This window comes from Manihot esculenta, chromosome 3, assembly GCF_001659605.2.
Source record: "Manihot esculenta cultivar AM560-2 chromosome 3, M.esculenta_v8, whole genome shotgun sequence".
Taxonomy (NCBI): domain Eukaryota; kingdom Viridiplantae; phylum Streptophyta; class Magnoliopsida; order Malpighiales; family Euphorbiaceae; genus Manihot; species Manihot esculenta.
Window position 1 is genome coordinate 26,305,377 of NC_035163.2, and position 26,946 is coordinate 26,332,322.

At 35.9% G+C, this 26,946-nt stretch overlaps 5 protein-coding genes, 1 long non-coding RNA gene, 1 other non-coding gene and 1 pseudogene across 11 annotated transcripts; 3 read left to right on the top strand and 5 right to left on the bottom strand.

The window, feature by feature from the left end:
- Nucleotides 1-1,499: 1,499 nt before the first annotated feature.
- Nucleotides 1,500-3,817, top strand: LOC110612321 (pirin-like protein). The gene is made up of 6 exons (XM_021753075.2): nt 1,500-1,843; nt 1,929-1,978; nt 2,109-2,147; nt 2,248-2,276; nt 2,922-3,088; nt 3,173-3,817. The coding sequence occupies exons 1-6, from the start codon at nt 1,728-1,730 to the stop codon at nt 3,675-3,677; spliced, it is 906 nt and encodes a 301-aa protein (XP_021608767.1). The 5' UTR covers nt 1,500-1,727; the 3' UTR covers nt 3,678-3,817.
- A 57-nt stretch (nt 3,818-3,874) lies between these two features.
- On the bottom strand, nt 3,875-7,174 carry LOC110611638 (phosphoribosylglycinamide formyltransferase, chloroplastic). Its single transcript, XM_043955392.1, has 6 exons — nt 6,642-7,174; nt 6,329-6,440; nt 5,334-5,510; nt 5,022-5,148; nt 4,513-4,637; nt 3,875-4,406 (listed from the first exon to the last, which is right to left on the bottom strand). The coding sequence occupies exons 1-5, from the start codon at nt 7,024-7,026 to the stop codon at nt 4,524-4,526; spliced, it is 915 nt and encodes a 304-aa protein (XP_043811327.1). The 5' UTR covers nt 7,027-7,174; the 3' UTR covers nt 3,875-4,406; nt 4,513-4,523.
- On the bottom strand, nt 7,150-7,222 carry TRNAA-AGC. Its single transcript has one exon. It is a non-coding gene; the product is annotated as a tRNA-Ala (tRNA).
- Nucleotides 7,223-7,556: 334 nt separating this feature from the next.
- LOC110611078 lies at nt 7,557-8,743 on the top strand. Of its 2 annotated transcripts, none has more exons than XR_002487312.2 (3): nt 7,557-7,833; nt 8,068-8,114; nt 8,229-8,743. It is a non-coding gene; the product is annotated as an uncharacterized LOC110611078 (long non-coding RNA). The 2 variants fall into 2 exon arrangements; XR_002487313.2 differs by having other exon boundaries at nt 7,590-7,833; nt 8,235-8,743.
- A 189-nt stretch (nt 8,744-8,932) lies between these two features.
- Nucleotides 8,933-12,597, bottom strand: LOC110611077 (40S ribosomal protein S8). Its single transcript, XM_021751188.2, has 5 exons — nt 12,452-12,597; nt 12,272-12,344; nt 11,512-11,842; nt 9,824-9,993; nt 8,933-9,182 (listed from the first exon to the last, which is right to left on the bottom strand). Exons 1-5 carry the CDS (start codon nt 12,453-12,455, stop codon nt 9,101-9,103), a joined length of 660 nt encoding a protein of 219 aa, XP_021606880.2. The 5' UTR covers nt 12,456-12,597; the 3' UTR covers nt 8,933-9,100.
- A 200-nt stretch (nt 12,598-12,797) lies between these two features.
- On the top strand, nt 12,798-15,465 carry LOC110611076 (probable cytokinin riboside 5'-monophosphate phosphoribohydrolase LOGL10). 3 transcript variants are annotated; one of them, XM_021751186.2, is made up of 5 exons: nt 12,798-12,947; nt 13,025-13,279; nt 14,295-14,423; nt 14,597-14,781; nt 14,866-15,465. In XM_021751186.2, the coding sequence occupies exons 2-5, from the start codon at nt 13,076-13,078 to the stop codon at nt 15,209-15,211; spliced, it is 864 nt and encodes a 287-aa protein (XP_021606878.2). In that variant the 5' UTR covers nt 12,798-12,947; nt 13,025-13,075; the 3' UTR covers nt 15,212-15,465. The 3 variants fall into 3 exon arrangements, with proteins under 3 accessions (XP_021606878.2, XP_043810892.1, XP_021606879.2); XM_021751187.2 differs by having other exon boundaries at nt 12,818-12,947; nt 13,049-13,279; XM_043954957.1 differs by lacking the exon at nt 13,025-13,279 and having other exon boundaries at nt 12,805-12,947; nt 14,300-14,423.
- Nucleotides 15,466-16,301: 836 nt separating this feature from the next.
- On the bottom strand, nt 16,302-17,569 carry LOC122723243 (annotated as a pseudogene).
- A 136-nt stretch (nt 17,570-17,705) lies between these two features.
- LOC110612348 (chloroplastic import inner membrane translocase subunit TIM22-2) lies at nt 17,706-21,453 on the bottom strand. 2 transcript variants are annotated; one of them, XM_021753114.2, is made up of 5 exons: nt 21,194-21,453; nt 19,296-19,360; nt 18,933-19,005; nt 18,796-18,849; nt 17,706-18,177 (listed from the first exon to the last, which is right to left on the bottom strand). In XM_021753114.2, the coding sequence occupies exons 1-5, from the start codon at nt 21,372-21,374 to the stop codon at nt 17,870-17,872; spliced, it is 681 nt and encodes a 226-aa protein (XP_021608806.2). In that variant the 5' UTR covers nt 21,375-21,453; the 3' UTR covers nt 17,706-17,869. The 2 variants fall into 2 exon arrangements, with proteins under 2 accessions (XP_021608806.2, XP_021608807.2); XM_021753115.2 differs by lacking the exon at nt 21,194-21,453 and adding an exon at nt 19,517-21,178.
- Between the last annotated feature and the right edge of the window lie 5,493 nt (nt 21,454-26,946).

The window sequence follows — 26,946 nt, forward strand, 5'->3', positions numbered from 1 at the left end:
TCTGTTTTATATTAAAATTTAATATATTTAAAATAAATATAATAAAAAAATTATATTTTTTAATATATTTAAAAAAATAAAATGAATAAAAATTATAAAATAGAGGGAATGTATAAATATTTTTGGATAATAATTTATTAAGTAGGTTTTCAATGTATCTTAATTAATATATATTGAAAAAGTAAAATCTATTAACTTTAATAAGAATAATTTAATAACAAAGCAATATAATTGGAGATTATCTTAAAAGAATACATAAAAATTTTATTGTTTTAACTGTCTCGATTATATTTTTTAATTCACATAAAAATAATATAAATTTTCTTTTTGTAAAATGAAAGAAATACGAATAATTAGTATATGATATTAAATGAGATGAATAAAAACTTGTAAAATTATTGAAGTAGTTGAAAATTAATTGAAATAATTAGGGAGCAATGTGGACAAAAGAAATTGTTGTTGTCTTCATGAGTTGTGTGAGAGAATTAGAAAGTTGGATATGATTTTGTCTTTTAAAGAAAAGGAGGTTAAACAGAAAGTGGATGGTTGTGGCATTATCATACCTGGGAATTTTCTTCCAGCTTTTCCCATCAACCAAACATGAAATGAATCATTAATTCAACTCTGTCATTATATATTTTCTTTTCCTTTCCCTTTACGTTTTAATTACTACTCATATAAGTTTGAGAGAGGCCAATCCATATACTGCAAGATTTTTTCAATTAACAGCGGACTCTTTTTTTTATTATTAATTTATGAAAAATCTATTATTAACATTTTTAATTTACCTTTGTTATTATACTAATTCAGTAACATATTTCAAAATTTATTATCAAATTTATAAATAATTTTATTTTATATTAATTTTTTTTTAAAATTATAATTAAAAATTATGAAATTTCACAGATTTATTTAGATGTTACCACTAAACTAAATCTATGAGTGCATTTTATACTAATCCTTAATTTTTCGTTAGAATATGATATCTCGCAGATTTACTTAGATATCTTTATCACCAGATTAAGATTGTGAATGTATTTTATATTAATTCTTAACTATAAAAAAAATTTTAAATAAATTTTTATAAAATTATTTATAATCTCATCTCCATAAAAAAAGATTTCAAATTAAAAAATTTTAAATATGAGCCCTTTGTAGCTTGTACTAGTCCTGCTTAGCTTTGAAAAATGCGAGACATGCATTGTTTTAGAAAAAAAACAACCTGGAGAAGCTGGATTTTTGAATTGAGAAAAGGCCAAAGAGGATGTCAAAGCTTCATATGAAAAAAGCAAAAGAATATCCCAACACAAAATCACATTTCACATAGGTGGACCAATACTATCATGCTGATGTTTGTGTCCACCTAGGATCGTACCATGACCAATGAACCTTGATCGCACACGTGTCAATCTATCAACGGTATGATCCAAGGGTTCCATTAAACACATCATCACCACGCTAGGCTGACGTAATAGAATCTGACAAAACTAAAACCAGTAAAGAAAGAAAAAGAAAGCACCACCTTGAGCTCAAGGAAAACTCTCCATGTGGGGTTTTATTGGCCGCCTAAAACTTTTCCTTTGACCTTCCAAACAGTGCAACTCATCAGTCTGCAATTTAATCTATATATACGTTTGAATCTTTTCTCTTTGTTTCTCACCTTTGAAATCTCTAGTTACTGTTACAGATTTATTTATTGATTTTTAAAGAAAGAAAGAAAGAAAGAAATGCCCATAAGAGAGGATTCTTGTGTTCTTGAAGAACCACGTCAAGTGGTGAGGAAGTTCTTGGCTAGGCCTCAGCATGAAGGACTTGGAGCCATTGTTAGAAGGAGCATAGGAAGGTAAGCTATATAGAGAAAAAGAAAGGATCAAAAAGTAATTTCGACGTGTATGGATTAATGGGTTTTGATTTTTCTTTTTTTATAGGTTTGAATTGAAGTACTTTGATCCTTTTCTTGCATTGGATGAGTTCTCTGGTAGGTGCTCTGTTTTACTCTGTTTCACTCTGTTTCTTTGCTTGAAAAACGTAATGGATTCTTTCTGCAATGGTCATCGCTTAGCTTTGTTTTTTTTTTCTTTTTTCTTCTTTTGCTTTTGATTTTGCAGTTACTGCCCCAGCTGGTTTCCCTGATCATCCCCACAGAGGTTTGAATTCTTGATGATATTTTATTTTCCCGAGAAAATTAACCCTGTCTTTTCACAAGGAAATTGAGCTGATTCTGATTCTTCTATTTTCTCTCAACAGGATTCGAGACAGTTACCTACATGTTGCAGGTAAAGAAATTGATAATCCACCAACTTCATTTAAAATCATTGATTTTCTGGCATTATAAACTTTACTTGCTCTGTTTCCCCTTAAATAAAAAGCTAAAATACCTTATAATGTTTAATTAATGGGTGAAGCAGATTCAGCACACTTGTTAACTTGTCAAACTAATTAATTACTTGATTATATGTGGTTTCTGTTAATTCAGTCAATTCCACGCGATTTTCTAACATCTAACAAAATTTAATTATTAATTTGCTTTAATTTAATGAGTATTGACTTGGAAGTTGCCTTTATAACTATGATATTGAGTTTCAACAATAATTATATTAAATAAAAAATTATTTTGGATAGATTGAGGTTGAGACTATGGCATTAAAATAAATAAATAAATAAATAAAAATGTCACTATTATCTAAGTTGGCAAGTATTGGAAGAAATGGAAAATATGGAGAGGGACCAAAATTCCATTCACTTGCACCAAAAGCGAAGAAAAAAAAAGAACCCAGCCAAGCAAAACAAAAGTTGACCTTGTGGGTTAGGGAATAGGATTCTTTCTTTAGGTATTTAGTGGTTAATTCTTGTCATTTATAAATTATGTGGGGGAGACTTTGCCTTGCTTGAACGGCAACTGCTGCTTGTCAAATGAGCAGGGAGCTGTGACGCATGAAGATTTTGAAGGGCACAAAGGGACCATAGCTACTGGTGACTTGCAATGGATGACTGCTGGAAGAGGGATTGTTCACTCTGAGATGCCTGCTGCTCAAGGAACTCAAAAGGGTCTGCAGTTGTGGATCAACCTCTCCTCAAAACATAAGATGTAAGTACACTCTATTAACTAAAAAATAATCTTGACCATTTTCAAGCTTGTTTAACAGTTGTTCAGTTTTGTTTTTAATGACAGGATTGAGCCTAGATATCAAGAAATACCCAGCAGGGAAATTGCAGAAGTATCAAGAGATGGGGTGAAGGTTAGGGTCATAGCAGGAGAGGCCTTGGGGACAAAATCACCAATCTACACAAGGACCCCTACCATGTACTTGGATTTCAGTCTGAAGCCAGGAGCTCATCTTCAACAGCCCATACCCATAACTTGGAATGCTTTTGTTTATGTCTTGGAAGGTGAAGGCATCTTTGGGAATTCAAAATCTCTGCCAGTATCAGCTCACCACCTTCTTCTTTTAGGGAATGGAGATGGGCTGGAAGCATGGAACAAGTCATCTAAAACCCTAAGGTTCATTTTGGTTGGAGGAGAACCACTTGGTGAGCCCTTGGTGCAATGGGGGCCATTTGTTATGAATACCCAAGAAGAGATTGATCAAACAATTGATGATTTTGAGAATTTTGTTAATGGGTTTGAGAATGCCAGGTATTGGAGATCTGAAGCTGCTGTTAGCCTTGGTTTTTAGGTTTCGTAGTTATTTGATTGAGAAATTATTTAGGTTGGTTTTCAGTAGAAGAAAATAAAAAAAATAAAATTTATCAATCTCAAAAGCTGTATATTATTATACTGTTTATGCCTTGAAATGGAATTTTTTGTTATACATTAAGTTGATGCAGCGCCAAATTCTAAATGAAAATGCAAGTTTCTGCTCTCACGCAAACATCTCATTAAAACGTTCCTTTCTTATAATAGCATTCTACATCATTGGTATAAATCGGTTCCCCATTTCAACTAATACAATGTTTTCCAAAATTCGACATAAGAAGAGAACAGTGCTCCTGCTCATAGTTTTCCAGCTCAACAACTTCTTCACATTCTCTTGTGTAAGCTGATTTCCAAAAGTTTGTATTAAAGATCAAACTGAATATATAATGACTGTAATACGCAACTCAAGTTGGCCAAGTATATCTAAAACTGACCAGAGATTAGAGATTACGATACCTAAGGCATAAAAACCAATTTAATTCAGCTTCATTGAAGAAGCTCTAATGGAAAATTTTTTTTAATTTAAGCTAGAATTAGCCTTCAGCAAAGGATAGGATAAGGTAAGCTTGCAATCTATATGCTCAACTGAACAACTTCTGTGTAGATGAAGTGATTTTGCTTAGTGCAGATTTAATCTCAATTTCATCCGCATCACAATAAAGACCCCGATATAACAATTGCATGCGTTACACCTCCTGCAGGATACAACCTACAATAGGACAGGAAATCAAGTCAAATTGATTGTTAAGAACCATGGATCTTAAGGCTTGTAGCTGCGGAAAAAGAGTTCAGATCGGAAAAATGCTTACACTTACCATATGCAATGCTAGCTGTATTCATTTGGGTTTTCCCTACTTACAATGAGAGGGACACCATCTTCCCTCCAAATTATACGCTCTTCACATAATGCTGTCGTGACCTCAACATATAACTGATGCTCCTGTAATTCAGGAAGAAGAGAAGAAATGATCCCAAAAACAAACCTTATCAGATAAATATAAGCTAGAATGAAATCTTCCGTGCAATGGAAAACAAAATAATCATGTTTTGATCCAATATAGGGTTGATTTCATAATGCCATTTCACTCCTAAACTCAAAACTCCCACTATCTAGTAGGGATCATCTTGTCAACCAATTTATGAAAAGTTGGTTTACCACTGCCACGAACTATAGTAATTTGGTAATGGTGAATGTCATGGACATTTTTATGTTTCTTTTTGCAACCCTTTGTGAATAAAAACTCAATAAAAGAAAGGCACTAGCAAAGTAAAAGACATGGCTGTTTTCACAAATTGAAACAAGAATGTGATATAATATAATTACTTCTCTGAGAACCCTTGCAGCCAGCTCCTCTGCAGTGTCATTTGCAAGCACAGGAACAACTCTTTGAGCAAGGATACGCCCTGTGTCATAATGCTCATCAACAAAATGTATAGTTGCCCCCGAGTATCTAGCAAGGCACAAAAACACAGGTTAAACCAGCAAGAACATGAGATTAGGAATTTTCTCAATAAGCTAAGAAAAAAAGAAATTAAAGATGGCTAAGCTAAAATAATGAATCAACTTTGGTTATTAGTTCCAAAATCAAGCATTTCAAAATTCAAGATATAAAGGAGTAACAACATTGCCATATACCTTGCTCCAGAAGCAATGACTGCTTTATGAACCTTCATACCATAGTAGCCTTTGCCTCCAAAGGCTGGAAGAAGTGATGGATGGATATTTAATATGCATTTGGGATAAGCTTGGATCAATTCTACTGGTATAAGTTTGAGATATCCAGCTAGAAGAATGAAGTCAACATCAAATTCCCTGATTAAGAACAAATGTCAAATACACACATATGGAAAGGTATAACCAGGTAACCTCTGTATGCCACTCAATTTAAAATAGAGAGAAAGAGAGACTACAAGCAAAAAAGGCATTTTGCATTTTCTTGAATCGAGAATGGTAAACTATATGTTATTTTCATTTGGTATAATTTCTAGATCTACAAATGAGTAAGAGAGGATATGTATAAAGCAGCAGCATGTTATTCTTAACATCTGTGGTGAAAAGTTATGCCCGTTGCTCTGTTATTCTTTCAAATTCATAGAGGCTCAATCTAAGACCTAAAAATATAAACATAATGTGAACACACCATAATCTCATGGAAATTGCTCATTCTGAGGAATCAGATCAACCTGCCACTAATACTTCAAAATAACAACACTTTCTCTAAGTACTCATCAAGACAAAAAGAAAATGAACTCCATATCAAATGGTTTGTCAACGTTCCCCCGTGTATTACAAGAAACAGTCAATGAAGCTCCTTCATTAGCATGAACACATATTGAACGACGTTGCCTCAAGTGGGAAATGAGGGGCAATAAAGAGACCTTAAGCTTCATGAGAAGTGATTGCTGACACGATCTCTATGACATCAATCACTAAAAATAAAGACTAAATGGTTAACTTTTCATAAAATCACAATGCGCAATGAAGATCACTAAGACCTCATGAAGCTGGTGATTCTGTGATGCTAGAACAAGGATAGGAAAGAAACATCTCACTATTATAAGAAAAAATGAAAATTTAAAACAACAAGAAGAAAGGTAGCCTATGATGAGTAATTCAAAAAACAAGCTTACCTCAGAGCAGTTACAAGGTCACTCGGGGATAGTCCATCAGGTTCCTCTTTGGTTCTAGGGAGCAAAATAAGTGGGATTTTCTTATTTCTTGCATACTCTGCACCTCCACAACCTGCAAGACAGACAAAAAGCAACACATTTTTACAAAAGCTTCATCTATTGTGGCTTTTTAAAATCTCCAACTTTCTTATCTTAATGAATTGATGATTCTGTTAGGATAGAACTCAAATAACTTCAAGGCATCGAATTCCCAAATTACATGAGTGGACAAAGACAATTAAGGCGAAGAGAAAAAAAAAAAAAGGAAATCTACCGTTTTTATTTGTGACCAAGACGACAACGTCACCATTTGCTGTTCCCTGAAGGCAAGCTTGATGAATTGACTTGAAGTTTGAACCTCCGCCGGAGACGAAAACAGCAAGCTTTTTCCTCTTGATATCAGGGTTTTTGTAATCTTCCTTGTCAAAAACAACATTCCCCAATTTCTCAGTACTGTTCACACATTCCAATCTCTTAAAATATGCTTTTGCACTTGTCCTAGACACTAATAGGGGGGTTTTGAAGCAGACAGCGGAAGAAGAAGAAGAAGAAGAAGAAGAAGAAGGATGTAATGTTAAAAAGAGTTGTTTTGGGGGGGCTTTGATTGCTGGAATGGTGGAGTTAGAGCACAACCCAGAAAGCAAGGCTCTAGATTCCATTGAAGCGGCAGGAGCAAGAAAAGCTCAGAACTCAAGCGTCAGAATGGGCAAAAACCCAAAAGAGGTTTAACCGGATGCTTGGCGAATGAGCAAATTTTTTGATGAAAGAAAAAATATAGAATTTGGAGATGCGGGGTATCGATCCCCGTACCTCTCGCATGCTAAGCGAGCGCTCTACCATCTGAGCTACATCCCCTGTCGTGAGCAAATGGTCTATTATTTTTATTTATCAGATGAGTAAGAGATAAGTAAAAGAAAGTGAATATACGATGGGAGCTTCTGCACTTGCCAAAAGATTATTAATTACAAAAAAATAAGAGAGAACAAATAGAAAAATATAATAATTAGAAATAAAAGTTTATATCTACTCTTAAATTCTAAAAGTTTAGTTAATTTACTAAATCAATATAATGAGAAAAAATGAAAAATTAAATCAAATTAAATTTATTCTCCAAAAATAATTTAAATTTTATCAGCACACTTACAACTGAATAATGCATATCCTAATAAAAAATGGACTGAGGACTAAATATTATATTTGATGAAAACTATATCTATATTTTCAAATGTAAAAAAAAAAAAGGAATTCTTAAATATTAAAGTTTAAATAATGATTTGTCCTTAAATTAATTTCTCCTGCCACCAAGCGGCAATACACGCACGCCGCCGTGAACTCCACACATATAAAACAAGAATCTGCACATCGCTGGTGGAAATAGCCGAGCGCCCATCTCAACTCATCTATCTATCTGTTAACAAGCCTGCTCAATTTGGTGCTCTTATTCCCTCGAGGCAGAGTAGTTTCAGGTATCTGTCTTAGTTGCTCATTTCATGTAATGTTTCTAGCTTAATTTGATCGGCCGTTTACATAATTTATGATGTCTTACGAATGCCTGCTACGTGTTTGCTGAATTGCCGCTGATAACTGTGTTTCTTCCTTGGCAAATTCTCAAAGGGTTTGATTGGATTTTCCCATTGCAAACAAATTACAGCATATACTTTGTGCATTTATTGAGCTAAATTTCTAATCTCTCTGTGTAGAAACAGAACTACCGACGAGTTCACTTCTACCTTTTGCTGTATTTGAGGTACCTACTTAAAGATATTTGATTTAATCGATTTGCAATGTTCTAGATGCCTTTTACGTAAAATTTGCATTTTTCCTGATGAAATCTTTCACTAAAAATAATACATGTTCTTAGTTGCAGAGAAATGGTGTTATGCTATCCTTCAACGCCAAAGAAATTGGCAATGACAGTGGGATGCTTCGTTGCTGGAACAGCCCTTTTTGCTATTGGCTCACATCTCTCCTACGTCTACATTGCTCCTCAACAAGCCCGCATCAAAGCTCGGAATGATTTTGTGAAAGAACGATTGAGAAAGAAACGGAGCAATGGATAGAACCATGGTTGATGCTTGCTGCTCTAGTCTGTGCTATTGGGACTCGTATAATGCCTATTCTCTGCTGTTTACTTTTGTTATAAAAGAGTTTTGCGTTTAAATGCCTATACGGTAAACGGGTAATGTCGTTGGCTGTTTCTTGATTCAGCGATGTGAACATGACTGGTTTTCGACTACATTTTGTGTGTTGATGACTCGGCTAGTTTTCTGAACTAGTCGGGTTCGTATCCGATCTTTACACCGTTTAGTAAACAGTTTGAGCAGGCTATTCATTAACACCTTCAATTGGAATAAAAAATTTCACTGTTCAATTCAATTTAATTATTTTCTATCTATCAATTGAATTTTTGTTTACATCGCAAGTTATTTTAGAATGGTGGGGAAGAGGCATGCTAGATTCCCTAATTCAAAACGTTGGTCCATGGCAACTATTTGAGAATAGTAGAATGTGAACAGATTACACAAAGGACATAAAATAAATTAGATAAACTACCATGAGATTGGGTTTGTATGAACACGACTGGTAAACGATTCTATTAATTCCACAATAAAAACTAGTTGGTAAAACAAGCTTAGTTGCTCATCTCATAAAAATACATGGTCCAATTATAAGGGAAATAATAAGGTGGGAACACAAGTCCGATCATAATATGAGGTTCTGACAACAAAAATTTTAGGCAGCACCAGCTCCCTTACCCTTCTTCCTCTGAAGTTTCTTCATGTAGAACTCCAACTCTTTACCCTCCAAGATGTACCTGTCAGAAAAAGTATAAAAAATAACGTTAAATGTAATTACTGATGTTCATTTTACAATGTGCTTGCATTTGGATAGTTGGGGAATTAAAACGAAAGAATATAAAGACTTGCATGAGATTTGTGATGCATAATCTTTCTATGAACGGGTAGATTCATGAATATGGAAGGAAGAATTTTTTCAACGTAAACTTAAAAAACACAATAAAAATGTAAAATTTCACACACATACTTGGATTTCGTTAACAAGGTTCTCAACTCCTTTTAAAAATCCAACTCTTTATGTATATTAAAATTGGACCGTAACCAATCTGAACAAATTAGCTCTCATTGAAAAAATACACACTTCCAAGGGAGCATTAGCCTTGTGAGATTTGTGACTTGTCTTGGCCATAACTATCACTGCTATTTTGTGACATTATACAGGTCCCTTCTTTAATTGCCATGCAAACTACAAATGACCATGTAACAAAGAGCGTAGAGAGGCAAGAACAAGAGATCTATGACCCAGCTTTTTCATTATAAGAAACTAACATATTGGAGAAGCTTGCAATGCAAACAAAGACTGATGGATGATATAAACATAGAAGAACAAAATGAAACCATTCACTGTCAACAAATAGCAACTAAATGAAATACATACCCATCAGCACGGCCACACTGACCAGGGCGGGATGAGATGCAAGCTAATAGACGACCACTACCAAATTGTTCTTCAATATGAGGGTCAAGTTTGCGAGTCTGCTGTCTCTTCTCCAGCTTTCTTAAGACATGGTTACTCTTCTTCACTTCCTCAGTGGCAGCTTCACCTTCCTATAAACCAACAAAATGAACATAACAGGAAGACTTCTGTCAATGAGACGCTCCAACTCGTTTGAAAATAGAAATACTAGAAAGAGCTGAGCTAAAAATATTCACAAGCATATAGAAAGGTCTGAAATAAATAAAAGGTGCACAGGTGTTCATTTCCATAAACTTTTCTTCAAGAAATCCTAGTATCTGAAAACAACATAGCCTAAAATGAAAACGTCCCAACCCTGCTCATGGATTTTAATTGATGATATTTTCACCTCAGAAAACAAGCAGTTGGAGGAGTCGAACATGATATCACAAATAGATCATTACACATGTGGACAACAAACCATCAATTGGAAATGGCACAAGCAAATTAAAGTGAAACATCACAAATGCTCAAGTAAAAATAATAATGAATATACAAGATTAGCCTCAGCCATAAAGCATATATCAATACTTTGAAAAAAAAAAAATGAACCATGAAAAAAATAATTTACAAATATCTGAAACCATTGATGTCTGAACCGGACCAAACTGTCCAGTTGGACTGGTTTCACAAGGAATCAGACCAACAACCAATCCAGTTAAAGTGCAAGAGCCTCTTTTTTAGAAAACCGGGATTGACCATTAACCAGTCCAGTATCCGGTGAATCAATTAGCCTGCTTGGATTTAGACAAGCAGATCACCTTCAAAAAATTTGACGGTTGCTTAGGAAAGGACTCAGACTTGGGTACATCTAATGCTTTTAGCATTAGTTTCCAATTGCACAAGCCAACTTAGTACAATCTTCTCCACACACACACACTTACACTAAATTAGTATATAAAAATGAATTAAAATTAGCTAAACTAAAATAATTAAGAATGATTTCCACATCACAATTGCAACGAAACATTAAGGTTTATCTTTTTTTATCAAATTTTGACATGAAGAAGTAATTACATCAGCAGTTTATTTTTATTATGTGTATTACTTGAATTATTTAATTAATTTTTTTTTATATATTTCATAATCTTCTACATCATAAAGTATATTTTTCTTTATTCTTGTGTTATAAATTCCAACATATCAAAATTTATTCATTATTGATATAAATAACTACTTTAACATGAATTATTTATTAAAAACATTATTACTTAGACCTAGATTCTAAAAGATTCTCAATTTTTTTCAAAGTACATATTAAAATTTAAAATTTACTTTAACCATTGTTTATAAAATATATCAGCTTAGTGATTGTTTGTAATAATGAACTATCTTGTTTTTACGAGATTATCAATTTTATAATTCATAATCAATATCTATTTAATATTTATATTAGATACCCTGATTTAGCTAGGGTTGAAAATTACGAACTTAAACCATCTGTCTTTATAGACACAATGACTGGGCCAGTCCTTGTCTAAACAAACAGCAAAGACACTAAAGAATATCCCAAGAGAGTAGAATGCAATGGCCATTAAACAATGAATACATAAAAATCAGTATTCATCAGTTTTTTTTCCTTTTGATGAGAACTCAAATGAAGGTCATACCTCTCCTTCTTTCTTGGCAGCTGCAGTTTTCTTCTTGCGACCTATGTCAACTCCATAATGCTGAAGATACCACTGCTTGAATGGTGCAGCATCAACCTGAATAATTGCACTCTTCACCAATGTTTGAGTACGGACAAGCTCATTGTTAGATGCATTGTACACCACATCAAGAATTCTGGTCTTCCGAGTAACAGCCTCACTACCCCATGAATAGTTTCCGGTATCAAGCCTCAAAGCACGCCACTTGACATTTCCACCTCTGACCCTAATTCTCCTGACTGTCTTGTTGCTTGACAGTTTTGTGTTTGCAGGCTGCCTTCCAAGCTCATACCTTCAAATGAGAAGGTGAAAAGGGAATTATTCATTAATTAGGGGGACAGAATAAAATATGAGCTGATGAAATTACAAACATTGCAAAATAACACCACTAAACTCAGGCAGCATACAACGTGAGCTGAACTTTAAATGACTTTTCTTCAATAGAAACAGATATACATAATCAGGTTAAAGAGATTTAAATTAAACGGTAAACCCATAGATAAAAGCAACAAGTGGAATCAAAACTCAGCTCAAAATGAATTGACCCGTTTGAAGCTTCTAAAGGGACCAATTGAAAAAAAAAATTGATATATACACAAATGTTTATCGAGCTGCAGCAATATCAAGAGACTATTCGACCTACTTTTGTCCATCTTTGGAGCTTCTCAGCAACAAAGCAGATATATATAAAAAAAAATCAAATAAAAAATGAAAAGCTTACTTTCTCTTCTTCCTCCAAGCCTTCTTCTTGCCACCAGTGGCACGCCTCTTGTGCATCGAATCACGAGAAATCCCTATCAGTCCATACAGAAATTTTAGAAATTAGCATAACTAAAATGCCATTATTGAAGTTGAAACAATATCATGTAGAGAAAAAGAATTAGAGACACGTAAGGAATACCCATTTTTGCAGAGGAAAGTTCTTAGCTTCTATCCGCCTCACAAGTCCAACCTTCCACACAGACGCTAGGGTTTCAGAGAAAGAAAAGCGGAAGTCAGGCGGGGGCTTTGTAGTTACATGAAAAACCCTAGTTCGTAAAATTACTAAATTATCCTCTGTTTCTTCATAAAACGCGGGCAAAAAGGTCAACCGACACAAGCGGGAAATGCAGTGGAACGACAGCGTTTAATTCATCAACCTTGTCTATACTTTCAGCGGTTTTGATTTATCTATCCTAGACCGAGGAGCAGAAACTACGGTGGTGATTTAGTATTGCATAAAGCGAGCCCTTCTTAAAAAGACTTATATACCCCTAATTAGATCACAATTTTCTTTCCACCCCTTGTCTCTTTGCGATCGACGAGGCATCACTTTGTGCAACAATGGCATCAAGCAAGTTGGGAACCCACACCCTTATCTCTGCAAACCTTCCACAGAATCCAAGCACAACTTGCAAGTTTGTAGCTAGCTTTCAATTCATTCTCTTTCTTTACTGTATTTATTTCAGTTACGGTTCTCTTCTCTTCATATCAGACAATTAATGCTAAAAAACAACAGTATCTGACACTTATTGGAGATTCAAAAATGGGGTTTCCGTTGGTGGGTTCGCGTGTTTCTCATTTTCTGACGAGGAATTTTGATGACAAGAGTATAAAGTTTCGCTCTTTTAGTGGAAATGAGAGGTTAGGCGTTAGTGTCGGATGTTCAAAGTTTAAGCCTTACCCAAGAAGGATTTCGCTGTGTAAGAGTGAATTGGTCGACTTTGATGAGAGAACAAGCCCAGATGAAGTAATTTCAGCTTCTTTATCGTCTATATTCCTCATTATTCTACCTTTTTTTGGCTGATTTCTTTTGATTCTTGCGGTTCTAAATTCTCTTTTGTGTTCCATCTGTTTGTTCTTCATGACTGTTTCTGTTTTTTTTTGTCCCAGCTGCTTCTTCTTCATGTGTGTGTGTGTGTGTTTTGATAATGTTGAGTTTGTTGATTCTAAAGTAAGTAAACCCAAATTAAAAACTCATCTCATAATTTATGAGAGTGGGGCAGTTCATTATAGAGAAGAGATGTAATAGAAGATTGATGAACAGTTTAGGACAGAGGAAAAGAATTAGAGATCATTTGGATCAATTTCATTCTACAAAAATTTGGAGACACAGGTTGTTGTCCAGCAACGTCTAAAGATTCGGTTTTCTAATTCCTACTCTGTACTCTGTAGCATGTGTTTCAGCTGGGCAATTGTCAGCATGCTAATGTTACAAGCTTTTTTAAAATCTATTGTGGAACTGCAAAGAGGGAAGGGTCTTGGGCAAGCAATTAACAGATGAAACTCCTTGTTTGAATTTTACTTTGTTTTTTGTTCCAATTTAATTTATCATATTGTGTTATTCTCACAACAACTGAATGGGCTAATATTTTAATTTGTGAATGCCACCTTATAAGAATAACGTAGCACACTTGTTTTCTTGAGAGCATCTTGTTTTTTCATTTTGGATTTCCTCTTAGACCAGATGAAACCTTAGTTCATTAATCAAGGCAGGTATGGAAAGCATGATTTGTGTTGTGTATCTTATGGCTATAATATCAGGTAACAGTCTTGTCTGGCTTTATAGTTTAGCCTTTTAGCTTTAATGCAGTGCAATATTACTGTCCATTCAAACATAATATGTAGATTCACCTTGCAAGCATTGTTTGTTCTCTTCTGGTTGCCATAATGCCATCTTTTTTTTTTCTTTTATTGACAGATAGTTTATTCATTGTGAGTTCATAAAATTCTTAATAAATGTAATGTATTTTTAATGTTTGAAGATCAGAAAAGAAATAGGGCAATGCTATGAACTCATACAGAGACTTGGAAGGGGAGTTGTGTATCTGGGTTCTTCAAGAATGGGACCAGATCATCCACATTACTTGAAAGCATGGGAGTTGGGCAGAGAGGTAATTATATTCATCTCAATTCTTACACTATCTTCCAAGTTTTCTTTTTCAACATGCATTGGATTGAAAATTTTTCCAAGAAGAGCACAGCAAATTTCAAAATGAAATATAAGTTTTGTAGTAGGTGAAACATTAGTTGTGGATCTTGTGCATTTTAAATTCTTGGACAGCAGGTTGCTAAGCTTTTGGACTGTACTTCATGGACGGGAGCTGGTCCAGGCCTAATGGATGCAGCTACTAAAGGCGCGTTGGAAGCAGGAAAACCTGTTGGTGGATTTAAGATTGACAGAGAAGCTGGTGAATGGACAGCCTCAAATTTTCATCCTTTCCTGTCATCCAAAACTTATCTTACATGCAGGTAAATATTGCAATTGGTACACACTTTTTACCAATATAGCTTTGTAGCATAACAACTGTGTGAGCCATTTTGAATGTAATGTAGGTTTTTCTCTGCAAGAAAGCATGGTTTGGTGGATGCTGCAGTTAGGAATTTTAGTTCTGAGAGGACTGCGGTAGTTGCTCTCCCTGGTGGAATCGGAACTCTAGACGAGATGTTCGAGATTTTAGCCCTGATTCAGCTAGAAAGGATTGGATCAAAGCTTCCAGTCCCCTTTATTGTGATGAATTATGACTCATTCTACCAGAAGCTCTTAGACTTCATTCAAAATTGTGAGGATTGGGGTACTGTCTCCAGAGGAGAGGTTACATCACTATGGAAGATATGCAACAGTAACTCGGAAGCATTGGCCTACTTGACAGATTTCTACAATCTCCATTCTTCTAGCTAGTGAGATAAGGCAAGCAAGATAAGAATTTTTCAATTGCTCATTGAATAATTCCTTAAAAAGTTCAAAAAGAATTAAATTTTCATAATATTATTTTCAATATTATGCAATTGCATGTGCAAAATACCGAAATAAAAATGGAATATGGTACACCCTGAGTGGTCGAAGCTATTGTAGAATTCAGAAATGCATGTCATGCATTATTCAGAAAATGAAGGTTTGGACGTATTACTTTGCAATGTAGAATTTGGTTTTTACTTTTTATGTTCATGCATGGTACTAACTACTAACTACTAAGTAAGATTTGAATAATTATTCAACTGCCAATATAAATAACAACAACATTTTACATTATGAATTGACTTATTTAATTAAATGGATCTCGCTAATCATCTTGGTGGTCTTTAGCATTGAATTGTTGGATTGTTGTACTTGCTCAATCTTTTTTTATTTATTTAATCAGATGTACTTGCTTAGATCTCGATTTCTGAGTGCCAAAGGAAGCTATAGCATGAGTTTATAGTTGCTTACACCACCTCTAAATCCAAATGTTCATCTTCGAATCTCCAACTTTCAGAAGAAAACAAATTCCAATATTACTTCTTATAGCATTACAGCCTCCATTTTTTTTGTCGCTCTTCTGGCATGCTTCATGGAAGCCTCAAATTAGTAGCCTTAATCTCAGACGCTCCTTCCTCGTTACCATCCTGTTCACCCTCAGCATCCTTCCTTTAATCCCTTTGCATACTCTTATTGCACATTTGCAAGCTGACATGCACGCATACACATATATGAATTCAGAACCACTAGAACTTTTAGTATGCTTAGCAGCATTTGAAGGTATATATCTTTTAAGGCGGGGGATTTTCTTAGGCATGCCTTAAAATCTGCTAGCAAGGACTCTCATCTGGAGATCAAGGCAGCCTGGCCTCAAAATTGCAGGTTCAATTACATCAGGCCTATTAGTAACCCTAATTATTTAAGATTGTTTTCTTAGCTGATGATGATGATGGATCTATCCATCTTAGTTAGTAGTAGAGTAAGAACGATGTCAGGTGCACCACCAGCATCCCCCAACGCTGTTCACCTGCAAATGGCAATTGAATCAAGCTCATCAAAGAGCAGGACACGAGGTGCAGACTGGCGTGCAATTATAAAATGTTACCTAAAGATGAGTAGTTCACGACTGTTTACTGATGAAATTTGCTTGACATTCATTAGCAATAGCCTTGGCCAACAAAGTTTTACCACAACCAGGAGGACCGTAGAAAAGAATTCCTCGTGAAGGAGACATAACAAACTTCTCAAAACATCTTAGGATTCTCCATTGGGCATTCAACAGTGTCCTGAAGCCCCTCTTAACATGCTCAAGCCCACAGACGTTTTCCCAGCTAATATTGCACAACGATTTCACCAAGACCAGTATTGAAGTGCTCTTTTGTGTCAACCATAGAATTCAGTGTCTCATCAACGACAATGTCCATATTTTCCTTCGTGCATTGGAGTGCAAAGAGCTGCAAGCTCAGCACCAGCAAACACTTGAGTTTCCCTTGCTACTTTTTGCAAGTTAATATCTTAGACAGCCTCATCTTCTTAGTATGGACATGAAACACCTCCAGGCGACCAACTGGAAGCCGGTTTGTTTCTCCTATGCCAATAATATTGCATCAAGATTTTAGACCATCCCTAAGAATCGAGCTGTGAAATAATTCTCCTCTCTCCACCAGTTTTCTCACGCTTGAGGGCAATTGAAGCAGTAATATCAATACATATAATTGAAGTAGCATTCTTCTCAGCTTCTCCAAATACATTCCTCAGATTTTGTTCAATTTCTCCGGCAATCTTGGACAAGTTTTCTTGTCCACAGATTCAGATAAAGAAACCCAGTTTCATTAGCACATAGCTATCAGTCTTTTACCTGTACCATGAGGAACATACAGCGATATCCCTCTTGGTGGCTTCACACTAATGGCCTTAAACAATTTCAGATGCCTTGATGGATATTCAGCCAGCTTTCGAATCTGTGTGGATTGTTTCCTGATACCATCAACATTATCATAACATCATCTAGCTTCTTCTCATCTCCCATTCTCACAGCCTCCCCCTCATAGGCGATCTGCTTTAGAAGTAACCACACACAATTCAGCAGGATCAGCTTCAGTGGCCTTAAAACTCCAGAGCCCTTATCCCCTCATGGCTCACAAGGAAAGATCTCTTTCCCCCCTGCAGGATTAGTTATTTCTTAAGATTCATAATATATTTATGGTAATAATTTATAACACCACCCTGTGACCTCATTACCAATATGCAGGCTCTGTTAAACTAGGTAGAAAAAAACTATATTAAGAGGTACACTTGCTCATAGCATTAATAAAAACTGTCTTTCCACTATGGCCTTAGTTTCTGAGTGTGGAGCACACAGAAGCTGAGGCACACCACAGGACATCCATTATGCGTGGAAATAATTTCAGATTGCAAATAGCACGTTGCATCCATATAGCTGAGTTAAATAAAAGAATATAAGAAAAGCATTTTCATACGTGGAAGGAACCGTTTTATCATTAAAGCTTCCAGTAAGCTTCGAAATTTGAACTACAAATTTACAGGGTTACAATGTCACGACAACAAAAATCTACAAAATGTTAAACCAAACATGATTGATCATGCTTCCATTCTTTTATCGGAAGCAGTAGGAAAATTGATACTGGGATTTCCCAAGGACTTGCAGAAAAAAGAGAAGGCCACTTTTAGTTCATTTGGAAGAGGGACAGAAAGAGGAAGAGCCAAGGGGTGAGGTGCGTTATGGTAGTCACCAGGGAGAGCCAAGGCACCAGGTGCATCACAGTGGCGGCACCTGTGTTTCACAGAAAACGAATGTGCCAGTGCTGGTTGCTGCTTGTTAAGCCCTTCAATAATAAAAGAGAATGCCCCAAAAGTCAGGCAGCTCTGAAGAAGAGCCTGAGGTGCCCCTGCATTACCATATTCAAACAATCATATAAATAACAAATAGCAAAATTGTAATATTGCATAGACTTTGCAATGCATGCTCTAAATTTGCATACCTCAAGCCACAGTTAAATAACTTTAAAGCTAAACAGGAAGTTACTTGAAGAACTCACCCATTCATGTTATATAAAATAAAAACAGAACAACTATATTTGGAAATGGTAATACATGAGAAAGGCATAGAAAGTTTGGTAATTACACAAACATGAAATTTGAAATATTAAAGAAAATTTCTTCAGTAGCAGCAATGGTTCACTTAAACAGAAATGGTCTGCCATGTGCTGAAGACACCGCAAATGTGTCATCAGAAACACCATAAATAAGTCCAAAGCAAAATACGTCCCACTCTACTTTTACCCGTTAACAGAAAATTAGATTCTTATGATTAATGCATTAATAAGAAATTAAATAAAATGACCCAGGCCCAATGAGCCCTGCTGCCTCATAACACTAAGGAAAATAGAACCAAAACAATTTGCCCAAAATTTCAACCTTGGGCTTTGGGTTTTCTAACTCTTTATTTCCATTTTTCAAATCAAAGCGGGATTCTTTGTCTTGCAGGTGAGCAAAGATTCAAATACCTGGAAAACTTAAAGCAAGACCAGTGCAACATCCTGCAACTCCAGCATTGATAACTGCAGCAAGAAAGAAAGAATAGTTAAAGATATAAGCATATGAGGGATGCCAAAGAACCAGCTTCATAGCAAATATGCCATACCATCATCTTTCCCTCGCAACCTCTTCAAAAAGCAGACAACCAAACTGTGCACTCCAGACAAGACTGCAAATGTCTGTTGCAGGCATGACACATTAAAGGTTTTTTCTTTTACCAACACAAAGAGGTGAGAGGAGGATATGATAGTAGCTAGGAAATGGGTTCATAACTCAATTAAAAAGTGCAATAATGTCAAAGCTAATTGTAACCTTCATCACCACTTGGTCGAAATCAGTATGTATAGTTAGATAACTATGATCAAACAGTCAATTGGTATAACTCTTCTACAACTTCTTAAAACACCACATAAAGCAAAAAAAATTATTATCAATGAATAAGATTTAAGGAAATTTCCATATTTTGCACCTTCGCATAAGATCCTGCCTCCACAAAGGATCCTTTAAAGCCTTGCTTTTTAATCAATCCTGAACCTGGAAATTCACATCAAGCAGAGTCATATTAGGACATTGGACATAACCTAATAATCCATACAGAAGATTGATTATCAAGTGGAATGTGAAATAGTAAAAAAGAAAGAGATAAAGAGAGAGAGAGAGAGAGAAATTTTCATGTTAGCATGGTCCTACCACATAAATAATTGACTTCTACATACAGCTTCCAGCTGGCTATCCTTTGATCATAATAGATAATCAAGAACCTACAATGACAAGAATGTAATATTCCAGAACAGCTATTTCCTAGCAACATCTTCTTAAATATTATTACAGCAATATTCAAGAAGGGTAGAGTCCTACTTCTTGATCTGCCCAAGGAACTAACAGAAATGAATTATACAACTGAAATCAATAAAAATCAAGATGTACAATAATGTCAAAATTTCCATGCCTCCTCTCTGCTTTCCCTGGGTTCTCATATAGCAAGTTCTCAGCAACAAAAAGCAGTGGACTCAATTACAAAACAATAACAAAAACTAAGCTTTAATCACAATCTAGTTTAGAGTCCGCTATATAGATTATCTTTCACCATTCAGATCTATTAGACACCAAGTCTGCATCAATATTCAGAACTTGTAAATCCTTTGATGCCACTTCCCTCCATGTCAACTTAAGCCTCCTCCTTCCCCTTCTCACTCATTCCTCTATTAACTAATCACATTTATGTACTTAAGCATTTGAAACTCTATGTTGGACATGACCAAATAATCTTAATCAACTCGCTCTCATTTTATCGTCAATATGTACAACATATATTGCCTGAAAGATGTGGCTATTCATAATCTTATTCATGTTCACACTCATCTTGTGGATTGTACCTTAGACACCACCCACTCCCATATAACATAGCGGGTTTGACTTTACTCTTACTCTTCACTTTGTTAGGGATCTTACGATCATAAATACACCTATCATACTTTTCCATTTAATCCATCATGTATTGATCCTTAGGTTACATCCTCATCTAAAGCCTTGATTTTGATTGTGTTTAGGCATCATTTCAAACAAACCTCACTTGCTGAGAAAATATTGGCATAGAGATGCAATGATGAATAGGTTTTCACTTATCCTGCTCAATCAAATAAAATGATTAATATAATGGTATAATTTCAGTGCCATCTCTATCTCCAAAAGACACTAGAATGTCCGTATAGAATATATAGTTCACATTAAAAAGGTAAGTAGTGCCTAAAGTAAAAAATGGCCCGTATTTACAAGGGCATAAAAGCTTAAGCTGGGATCCAGTATTATTTATTTGCGTAATATTCCCTCATACGCTGAATGACCTTAGTTTTCCTTCCAATTCACTTATGCTCACGGGAATATTTTCAATCTTAAAACTATTGTTACAACCCCCATTTTCAAGTACCAACCGCTTATTGCTTTATTCAAATCACCACAGCTCAAGTAAACTAAACCCTAACTTAGAGTGGGCTATTTATTATAGAATAACAACATCACTTATGTAAACATCAGAATACCTATTGCAAACCAAAGCCCATAGAGGCATTATAAGATAATAGACTGAAGGCGCATCTCAACTACCAGACTTCTCAAACTGTGAAATCATTTGAAACTCAAATTACAGGTGATTTAAACATCACTTCTAGCCTAAATACGCAAATTTCAGCTGTTACATACAACCATAACTAAACACATACGAAGTTATAAGGCTAATCATCATACAGAATAAATCTATGACATTGAACTTCCAATAATTTCATCAAAATCCCAATAAACAAAATTAAAGGTCAATAGGCGTGTGTATGTGTGCTTTTGTGTATATATAACAAGGATGTCAGGGAAGACCGTAGCCGAAGATAGAGCCCATGAAGGCGCCACCAGCGGAGTCGCCAGCAAAGCGAAGAAGGCAAACAGCGGGAGAGCTAGACTCAGGAGCTAACGCATTTGAGGAATTAGGGTTAGGATTCTGATTGGTATGTACAAGATCGGTATCAGTGTTAACGTTTGGAGAATCCGCCGTTGCCATCTCTCTTGCTGACAATGTCGTTCTATCAAATATCCAAATAAGAAGGATCTGCCGTCATGTCTCTCTCGCTTTGTATCTTCGTGGTTTTTTTATACGGTAACGTTTTTCTCTTCCAAAGGCAGTTTTAGGGCCCATCCTCACTGTTTATCCAAAACCAAGCCCAAATAGTGCCATTTTTACAAGTTGCATTCATTTGGTAATTAATACTTTTGGCCTAAATCGCATCGTCCGCTTGGTTAAAGGTGTTTCATTTGAAAAATTCTACCACTTATTTGAATGTATATATTCATTCAGGAATTATATATATAATTTAAAGTTAAAAAAATAGTATTTAAAACAGAATGGAATTTAATATAAGAAGATTTATAATTTAGTCTCTGAGTAAACGAGTTAGTCTCTATATTTTTAGAAATCTATTAAAACATCCTTATATTTTCTTTCCGTCAACAAAATAGTCATTCCGTCTATTTTTGCCGTTAAAAATATATAGTAAATGTGAATAAGATGAGAGAAGTGGTTTTGTATATCACTTCATAAAAAATACAGAGGTATAAATACACAGTTGAGTCTCTATATCTTAGGAATTACAAAATACAAATATATTTTAAATATACACATCTAACTAACATTATCTTTGTTTGTTATTATCTCCAATACCCCTTCTCAAGCTAAGAATCTCTGTCAAGAATTCGCAGCTTGTTTTTGTGTTGCAAGAATCTGGTTGAACTCAATGGTTTTGTGAAAATATCAGCCAACTGATCTAGTGAAGAAATATAGTGAACACTTATATGACCCTCTTTAACTTGCTCACGAACAAAATGGAAGTCTACCTCAATGTGCTTTGTTCGTGCTTTAAAACAAGGGTTGAGTGCAAGATAAGAGGCTCCTATATTATCACACCAAACTACAGTTGGGTTGCGTAGTGGCTGTTTCAATTCTGTAAGCAGTGACCGGATCCAAATTAATTCAGCAACTGTATTGGCGACTGAACGATATTCAGCCTCTGTCGAAGACCTTGCAACGGTTGGTTGCTTCTTAGTTGACCATGAAATTAAGTTTGGTCCCAAATAAATTGCAAAACCACCTGTTGAACGACGATCAATAGCATTCCCTGCCCAGTCAGCATCACAGAATGCTTGTAAAGTAGCTGCAGGTGATGGTGTAACAAACAACCCATGTCGAATGGTACCTTTGACATACCGAAGGACTCTTTTACAGGCTGCCCAATGTATTGTGGTAGGGGCAGATAAAAATTGACATAGCTTATTCACTGCAAACGCAAGATCTGGCCGCGTTAAACAAGCGTATTGTAATGCACCCACAGTCTTTCGATACAAAGTTGGATTGTCCATAGGCTCACCATCACTGATATGTAACTGACAAGAAGGAGCCATAGGTGTCTTAACAGCAGTCGCTTGATCCATTGTCGTCTCTTTGAGCAAATCTTGAAGATATTTCTGTTGAGAAAGCAAGATTCCTTTCGGAAGATGAAGTACCTCAATACCCAAAAAATAATGCAGCCGTCCTAGATCACGGAGTTTAAATTCAGTAGAGAGCTGTTTGAGACAAGTAGTAATTGCAACTGAACTATTCCCAGTAATAACTATGTCATCCACATAGAGAAGAATATAGAGAACTACTGCATCACTCTTGTAAATAAAAAGAGAGGAATCCGTGTGAGAACCTTCAAACCCAATACTGACTAAATAAGCACTCAGCCGTTGGAACCAAGCTCGCGGAGCTTGTTTTAACCCATATATAGATTTGTTGAGCTTACAAACATAGGATGGACATCTAGGATCTGTAAATCCAGGTGGCTGCGACATGTACACAGTCTCTTCCAAATAACCATGGAGAAACGCATTAGATATGTCAAGCTGTCGCATTTCCCATTTATGTGAAACAGCAAGTGAAAGAATAATACGAATAGTTTGCGATTTAATTACCGGACTAAAAGTAGCTTCATAATCAATCCCCTCGACTTGATTATAACCCTTCGCTACTAATCGCGCTTTACATCGTTCAATAGTACCATCCGGATTGCGTTTCACTTTGAAGACCCACTTGTTGCCAACAATATTTGTATGTAAAGGCTTTGGAACCAACGTCCAAGTTTGATGTTGAAGTAAAGCTGAAATTTCCTTACGCATAGCCTCTCGCCAAATTGGTATTTTAATAGCTTTGGAGTAACAAGAAGGTTCTGTAATTGATTCCTGTAAAATATCCACCTTTGTTTGTAAACCAAAAAATTTCTTCTTCTTTGGATTCGGTCGTAACAGCATTGGATGAGTACGAATTGGAGGAGCAGAAGTAGCAGATGGGAGAGCAACTTGTAGTGGTTCTGCGGATTCAATTTCTGCAGCAATAATAGAAGGTTCAGAGTGATGCGGGACTGAAAGTGATATATCAGTAGCAGAATCGGTAACAGCTGGGGCTGTATGTTCATCACTAGAAGGAGCAGAAACAAGTGTTGGAGATGATGATTGGGGAGAAAAAGAAGGAGCTGCAGCAGTACATGTAAGCCACGGCACTGAATGTTCAGATGGAGGTTTTCCCAAAAGAGAATCAGCAACATTATCACATTCTTTATAAAGAAACCGAGATTCATCCACACGAACATGTCGGCTAAGATATATCTTTTGATCTGTAGGATTAAAACATATATACCCAAGATGATGATTAGAATAGCCAAGAAAAACACAGGCAGCACTTCTATATGAGAATTTATTCCGATTGAAAGGACGAAGTAAACGATACATTGTGCATCCAAAAACCCGTAAGAAATTATAATCTGGTGATGTGCCGAATAATTTCTCATAAGGTGAAGACTGTTGGAGTACAGGAGAAGGAAGTCGATTCACCAAATAAGCAGCAGTAGTTACTCCAAAATTCCAAAACCGCCTGGGAACAGAAGAATGAGCTAGCATAGTTAAACAAGTATCCACAACATGTCTAATTTTCCTTTCGACAGTTCCATTTTGCTGATGGGTGTGTGGACATGTAATTCGATGATGTATACCATGTTCTTTGAGATAGGTATGAACAGCTCTAAATTCCCCACCCCAGTCTGATTGAAAATTCAGTATTTTTGCATTAAACTGCCGTTCCACTGCTTTATGAAAATTAACAAATACCGAACACACATCACTTTTCCTCTTAAGTGGAAATAACCAACAGAAGCGAGAAAAATCATCAACAAATATTGCAAAATAGCGATCACCAGTAAAAGATAATTCGGGAGCAGGACCCCAAACATCACCATGAATTAATTCCAAAGGTTTGTTTGAAACAGAACCAGTAAGAGACAAATGAATTTGACTATGCTTTCCTAAACAGCAGGCTTCACAAAGACTATGTTGTTGTTTTATTGACGAACTAGACAAATTAAACGTGGAAATAACAAATGACACTGTTGTTTGTTGAGGATGACCAAGGCGTGAGTGCCAATCTGGAGTTGTACTGCGAGCAGAATAGAAAGCTTGCTTTCGTGATTCATGTGAAGGCAAAACAAGCTTGTACACACCATCCTCAGCCGGCCCTTGAAACAACACTTGTTTACTTGGCTTGTGCTTCACAACAAATCCATCAGAATCAAATTCAAATGAACAAGCATTATCTTTGGCAAATCGATAAACAGACAAAAGTTGATGTTGCAGAGATGGCACATGAAGAATATTATTGAGTTTAATATGTGCAGTGGAAGTGGGAACAAGGCGTTTTCCAACAAGTGCAATAGATAAGCCAAAACCATTACCTATGGTAACTTTGTCAGTTCCTTTGTATTTATCAGTAATATCCAAAGCTGACAAGTCTGGTGTCATATGGTGAGAGGCACCAGTGTCGGCAAACCAATTCTGTGAATCAGAAGAATCTGAAACATTAGCAATATTAGCAGTAATCTGATTGGAATCCTGATCGTACCGTTTTCGACACCACTTGGCCTGATGGTTGTTGAGACCACAAATTTGACAGGGATTAGGGTACCATCGTTTGGAACTCTTTGAATTAGTTCCAGAATGCGCCCCAGAATTGCGATTATTACTGCCACGTTGATAATTCTTACTGCCAGAGTGAGACCCAGAAGTGTTTTGTCTTGCAAAATTAGCAAGAATAGGAGAAGCCCGATTGGAATTTTGAATCAAAATCTCATGCGACATCAACTGACTAGACAACTCGGAAAAAGTTATTTGTGTTTTACTAGCAGACAGTGTAGCAATAACAGGATGATATTCAGAGGGCAATAAACGAAAAATAGTAGCATTAAACTCATCTGTGGAGATGGGTGTCCCTGCAGCAGCTAGCGCATCTGAAATCACCTTAGCTTCGCGCAAAAATTTAGCAACCGATTTATCACCAAAGGACAGATTCTGCAAGGCGATATGGAGCTGAACCCGTACGGCACTATTGCTAGTTCCAAACGCATCTGAAAGAGATACCCAAGCGTCACGAGCATTCTCAATTCCAGTGACATAGGGCATAACCTCCTCAGTTAATGACGAACAAATCCAACTGAGTAGAAGTTGATCTTCTTGAACCCATTTGATATACTCCGGATTTGGAGAAGGTAGATTTGTTGTTGAATCGGTAACAATAGGAAGAGGGGCTGGTGTTCCATCAATATGCTGATTGAGATTATAGCATTTGATGATAGGTAGGAACTGGGTTTTCCAGGCTAAATAGTTTGTCTCTTTCAATTTTAATGAGAAAGAGAGTTGAGCATGAGGTGGTGTGGTGAATAAATTTGATGTTTGAATAGGAAGAATGGGTGATGTAAGAGATGAAAGAGAAGGAGATACAGGAAGAACTGGAATGTTTGTTTCAGAAATTTGAGGAGAGGTACTCATCGTGGCTCTGATACCATGTTAATAAGATGAGAGAAGTGGTTTTGTATATCACTTCATAAAGAATACAGAGGTATAAATACACAGTTGAGTCCCTATATCTTAGGAATTACAAAATACAAATATACTTTAAATATACACATCTAACTAACATTATCTTTGTTTGTTATTATCTCCAATACCCCCCTCTCAAGCTAAGAATCTCTGTCAAGAATTCGCAGCTTGTTTTTGTGTTGCAAGAATCTGGTTGAACTCAATGGTTTTGTGAAAATATCAGCCAACTGATCTAGTGAAGAAATATAGTGAACACTTATATGACCCTCTTTAACTTGCTCACGAACAAAATGGAAGTCTACCTCAATGTGCTTTGTTCGTGCTTTAAAACAAGGGTTTATTGCAAGATAAGAGGCTCCTATATTATCACACCAAACTACAGTTGGGTTGCGTAGTGGCTGTTTCAATTCTGTAAGCAGTGACCGGATCCAAATTAATTCAGCAACTGTATTGGCGACTGAACGATATTCAGCCTCTGTCGAAGACCTTGCAACGGTTGGTTGCTTCTTAGTTGACCATGAAATTAAGTTTGGTCCCAAATAAATTGCAAAACCACCTGTTGAACGACGATCAATAGCATTCCCTGCCCAGTCAGCATCACAGAATGCTTGTAAAGTAGCTGCAGGTGATGGTGTATCAAACAACCCATGTCGAATGGTACCTTTGACATACCGAAG

Bases quoted from the DNA above. Each gene is read 5' to 3' on its own strand.
- LOC110612321 (XM_021753075.2), top strand. From the start codon at position 1,728: ATGCCCATAAGAGAGGATTCTTGTGTTCTTGAAGAACCACGTCAAGTG. The intron at 1,979-2,108 runs GTAGGTGCTCTG...TTGATTTTGCAG, and splicing joins TGCATTGGATGAGTTCTCTG to TTACTGCCCCAGCTGGTTTC. The intron at 2,277-2,921 runs GTAAAGAAATTG...TCAAATGAGCAG, and splicing joins CAGTTACCTACATGTTGCAG to GGAGCTGTGACGCATGAAGA.
- LOC110611638 (XM_043955392.1), bottom strand. From the start codon at position 7,026: ATGGAATCTAGAGCCTTGCTTTCTGGGTTGTGCTCTAACTCCACCATT. The intron at 5,511-6,328 runs GTAAGCTTGTTT...GTTCTTAATCAG, and splicing joins GACCTTGTAACTGCTCTGAG to GGAATTTGATGTTGACTTCA. The intron at 4,638-5,021 runs GTAATTATATTA...CCTGAATTACAG, and splicing joins CTGCAAGGGTTCTCAGAGAA to GAGCATCAGTTATATGTTGA.
- LOC110611077 (XM_021751188.2), bottom strand. The intron at 11,843-12,271 runs GTAAGCTTTTCA...TCTCATTTGAAG, and splicing joins GCTTGGAGGAAGAAGAGAAA to GTATGAGCTTGGAAGGCAGC. The intron at 9,994-11,511 runs GTATGACCTTCA...GTTGGTTTATAG, and splicing joins CTGCCAAGAAAGAAGGAGAG to GAAGGTGAAGCTGCCACTGA.
- LOC110611076 (XM_021751186.2), top strand. From the start codon at position 13,076: ATGGGGTTTCCGTTGGTGGGTTCGCGTGTTTCTCATTTTCTGACGAGG. The intron at 13,280-14,294 runs GTAATTTCAGCT...TAATGTTTGAAG, and splicing joins AGAGAACAAGCCCAGATGAA to ATCAGAAAAGAAATAGGGCA. The intron at 14,782-14,865 runs GTAAATATTGCA...AATGTAATGTAG, and splicing joins AAAACTTATCTTACATGCAG to GTTTTTCTCTGCAAGAAAGC.
- LOC110612348 (XM_021753114.2), bottom strand. From the start codon at position 21,374: ATGGCAACGGCGGATTCTCCAAACGTTAACACTGATACCGATCTTGTA. The intron at 19,361-21,193 runs GTCTTCCCTGAC...GTGAATTTCCAG, and splicing joins GGGCTCTATCTTCGGCTACG to GTTCAGGATTGATTAAAAAG. The intron at 18,850-18,932 runs GTATGGCATATT...TTCTTGCTGCAG, and splicing joins GTTGCGAGGGAAAGATGATG to TTATCAATGCTGGAGTTGCA.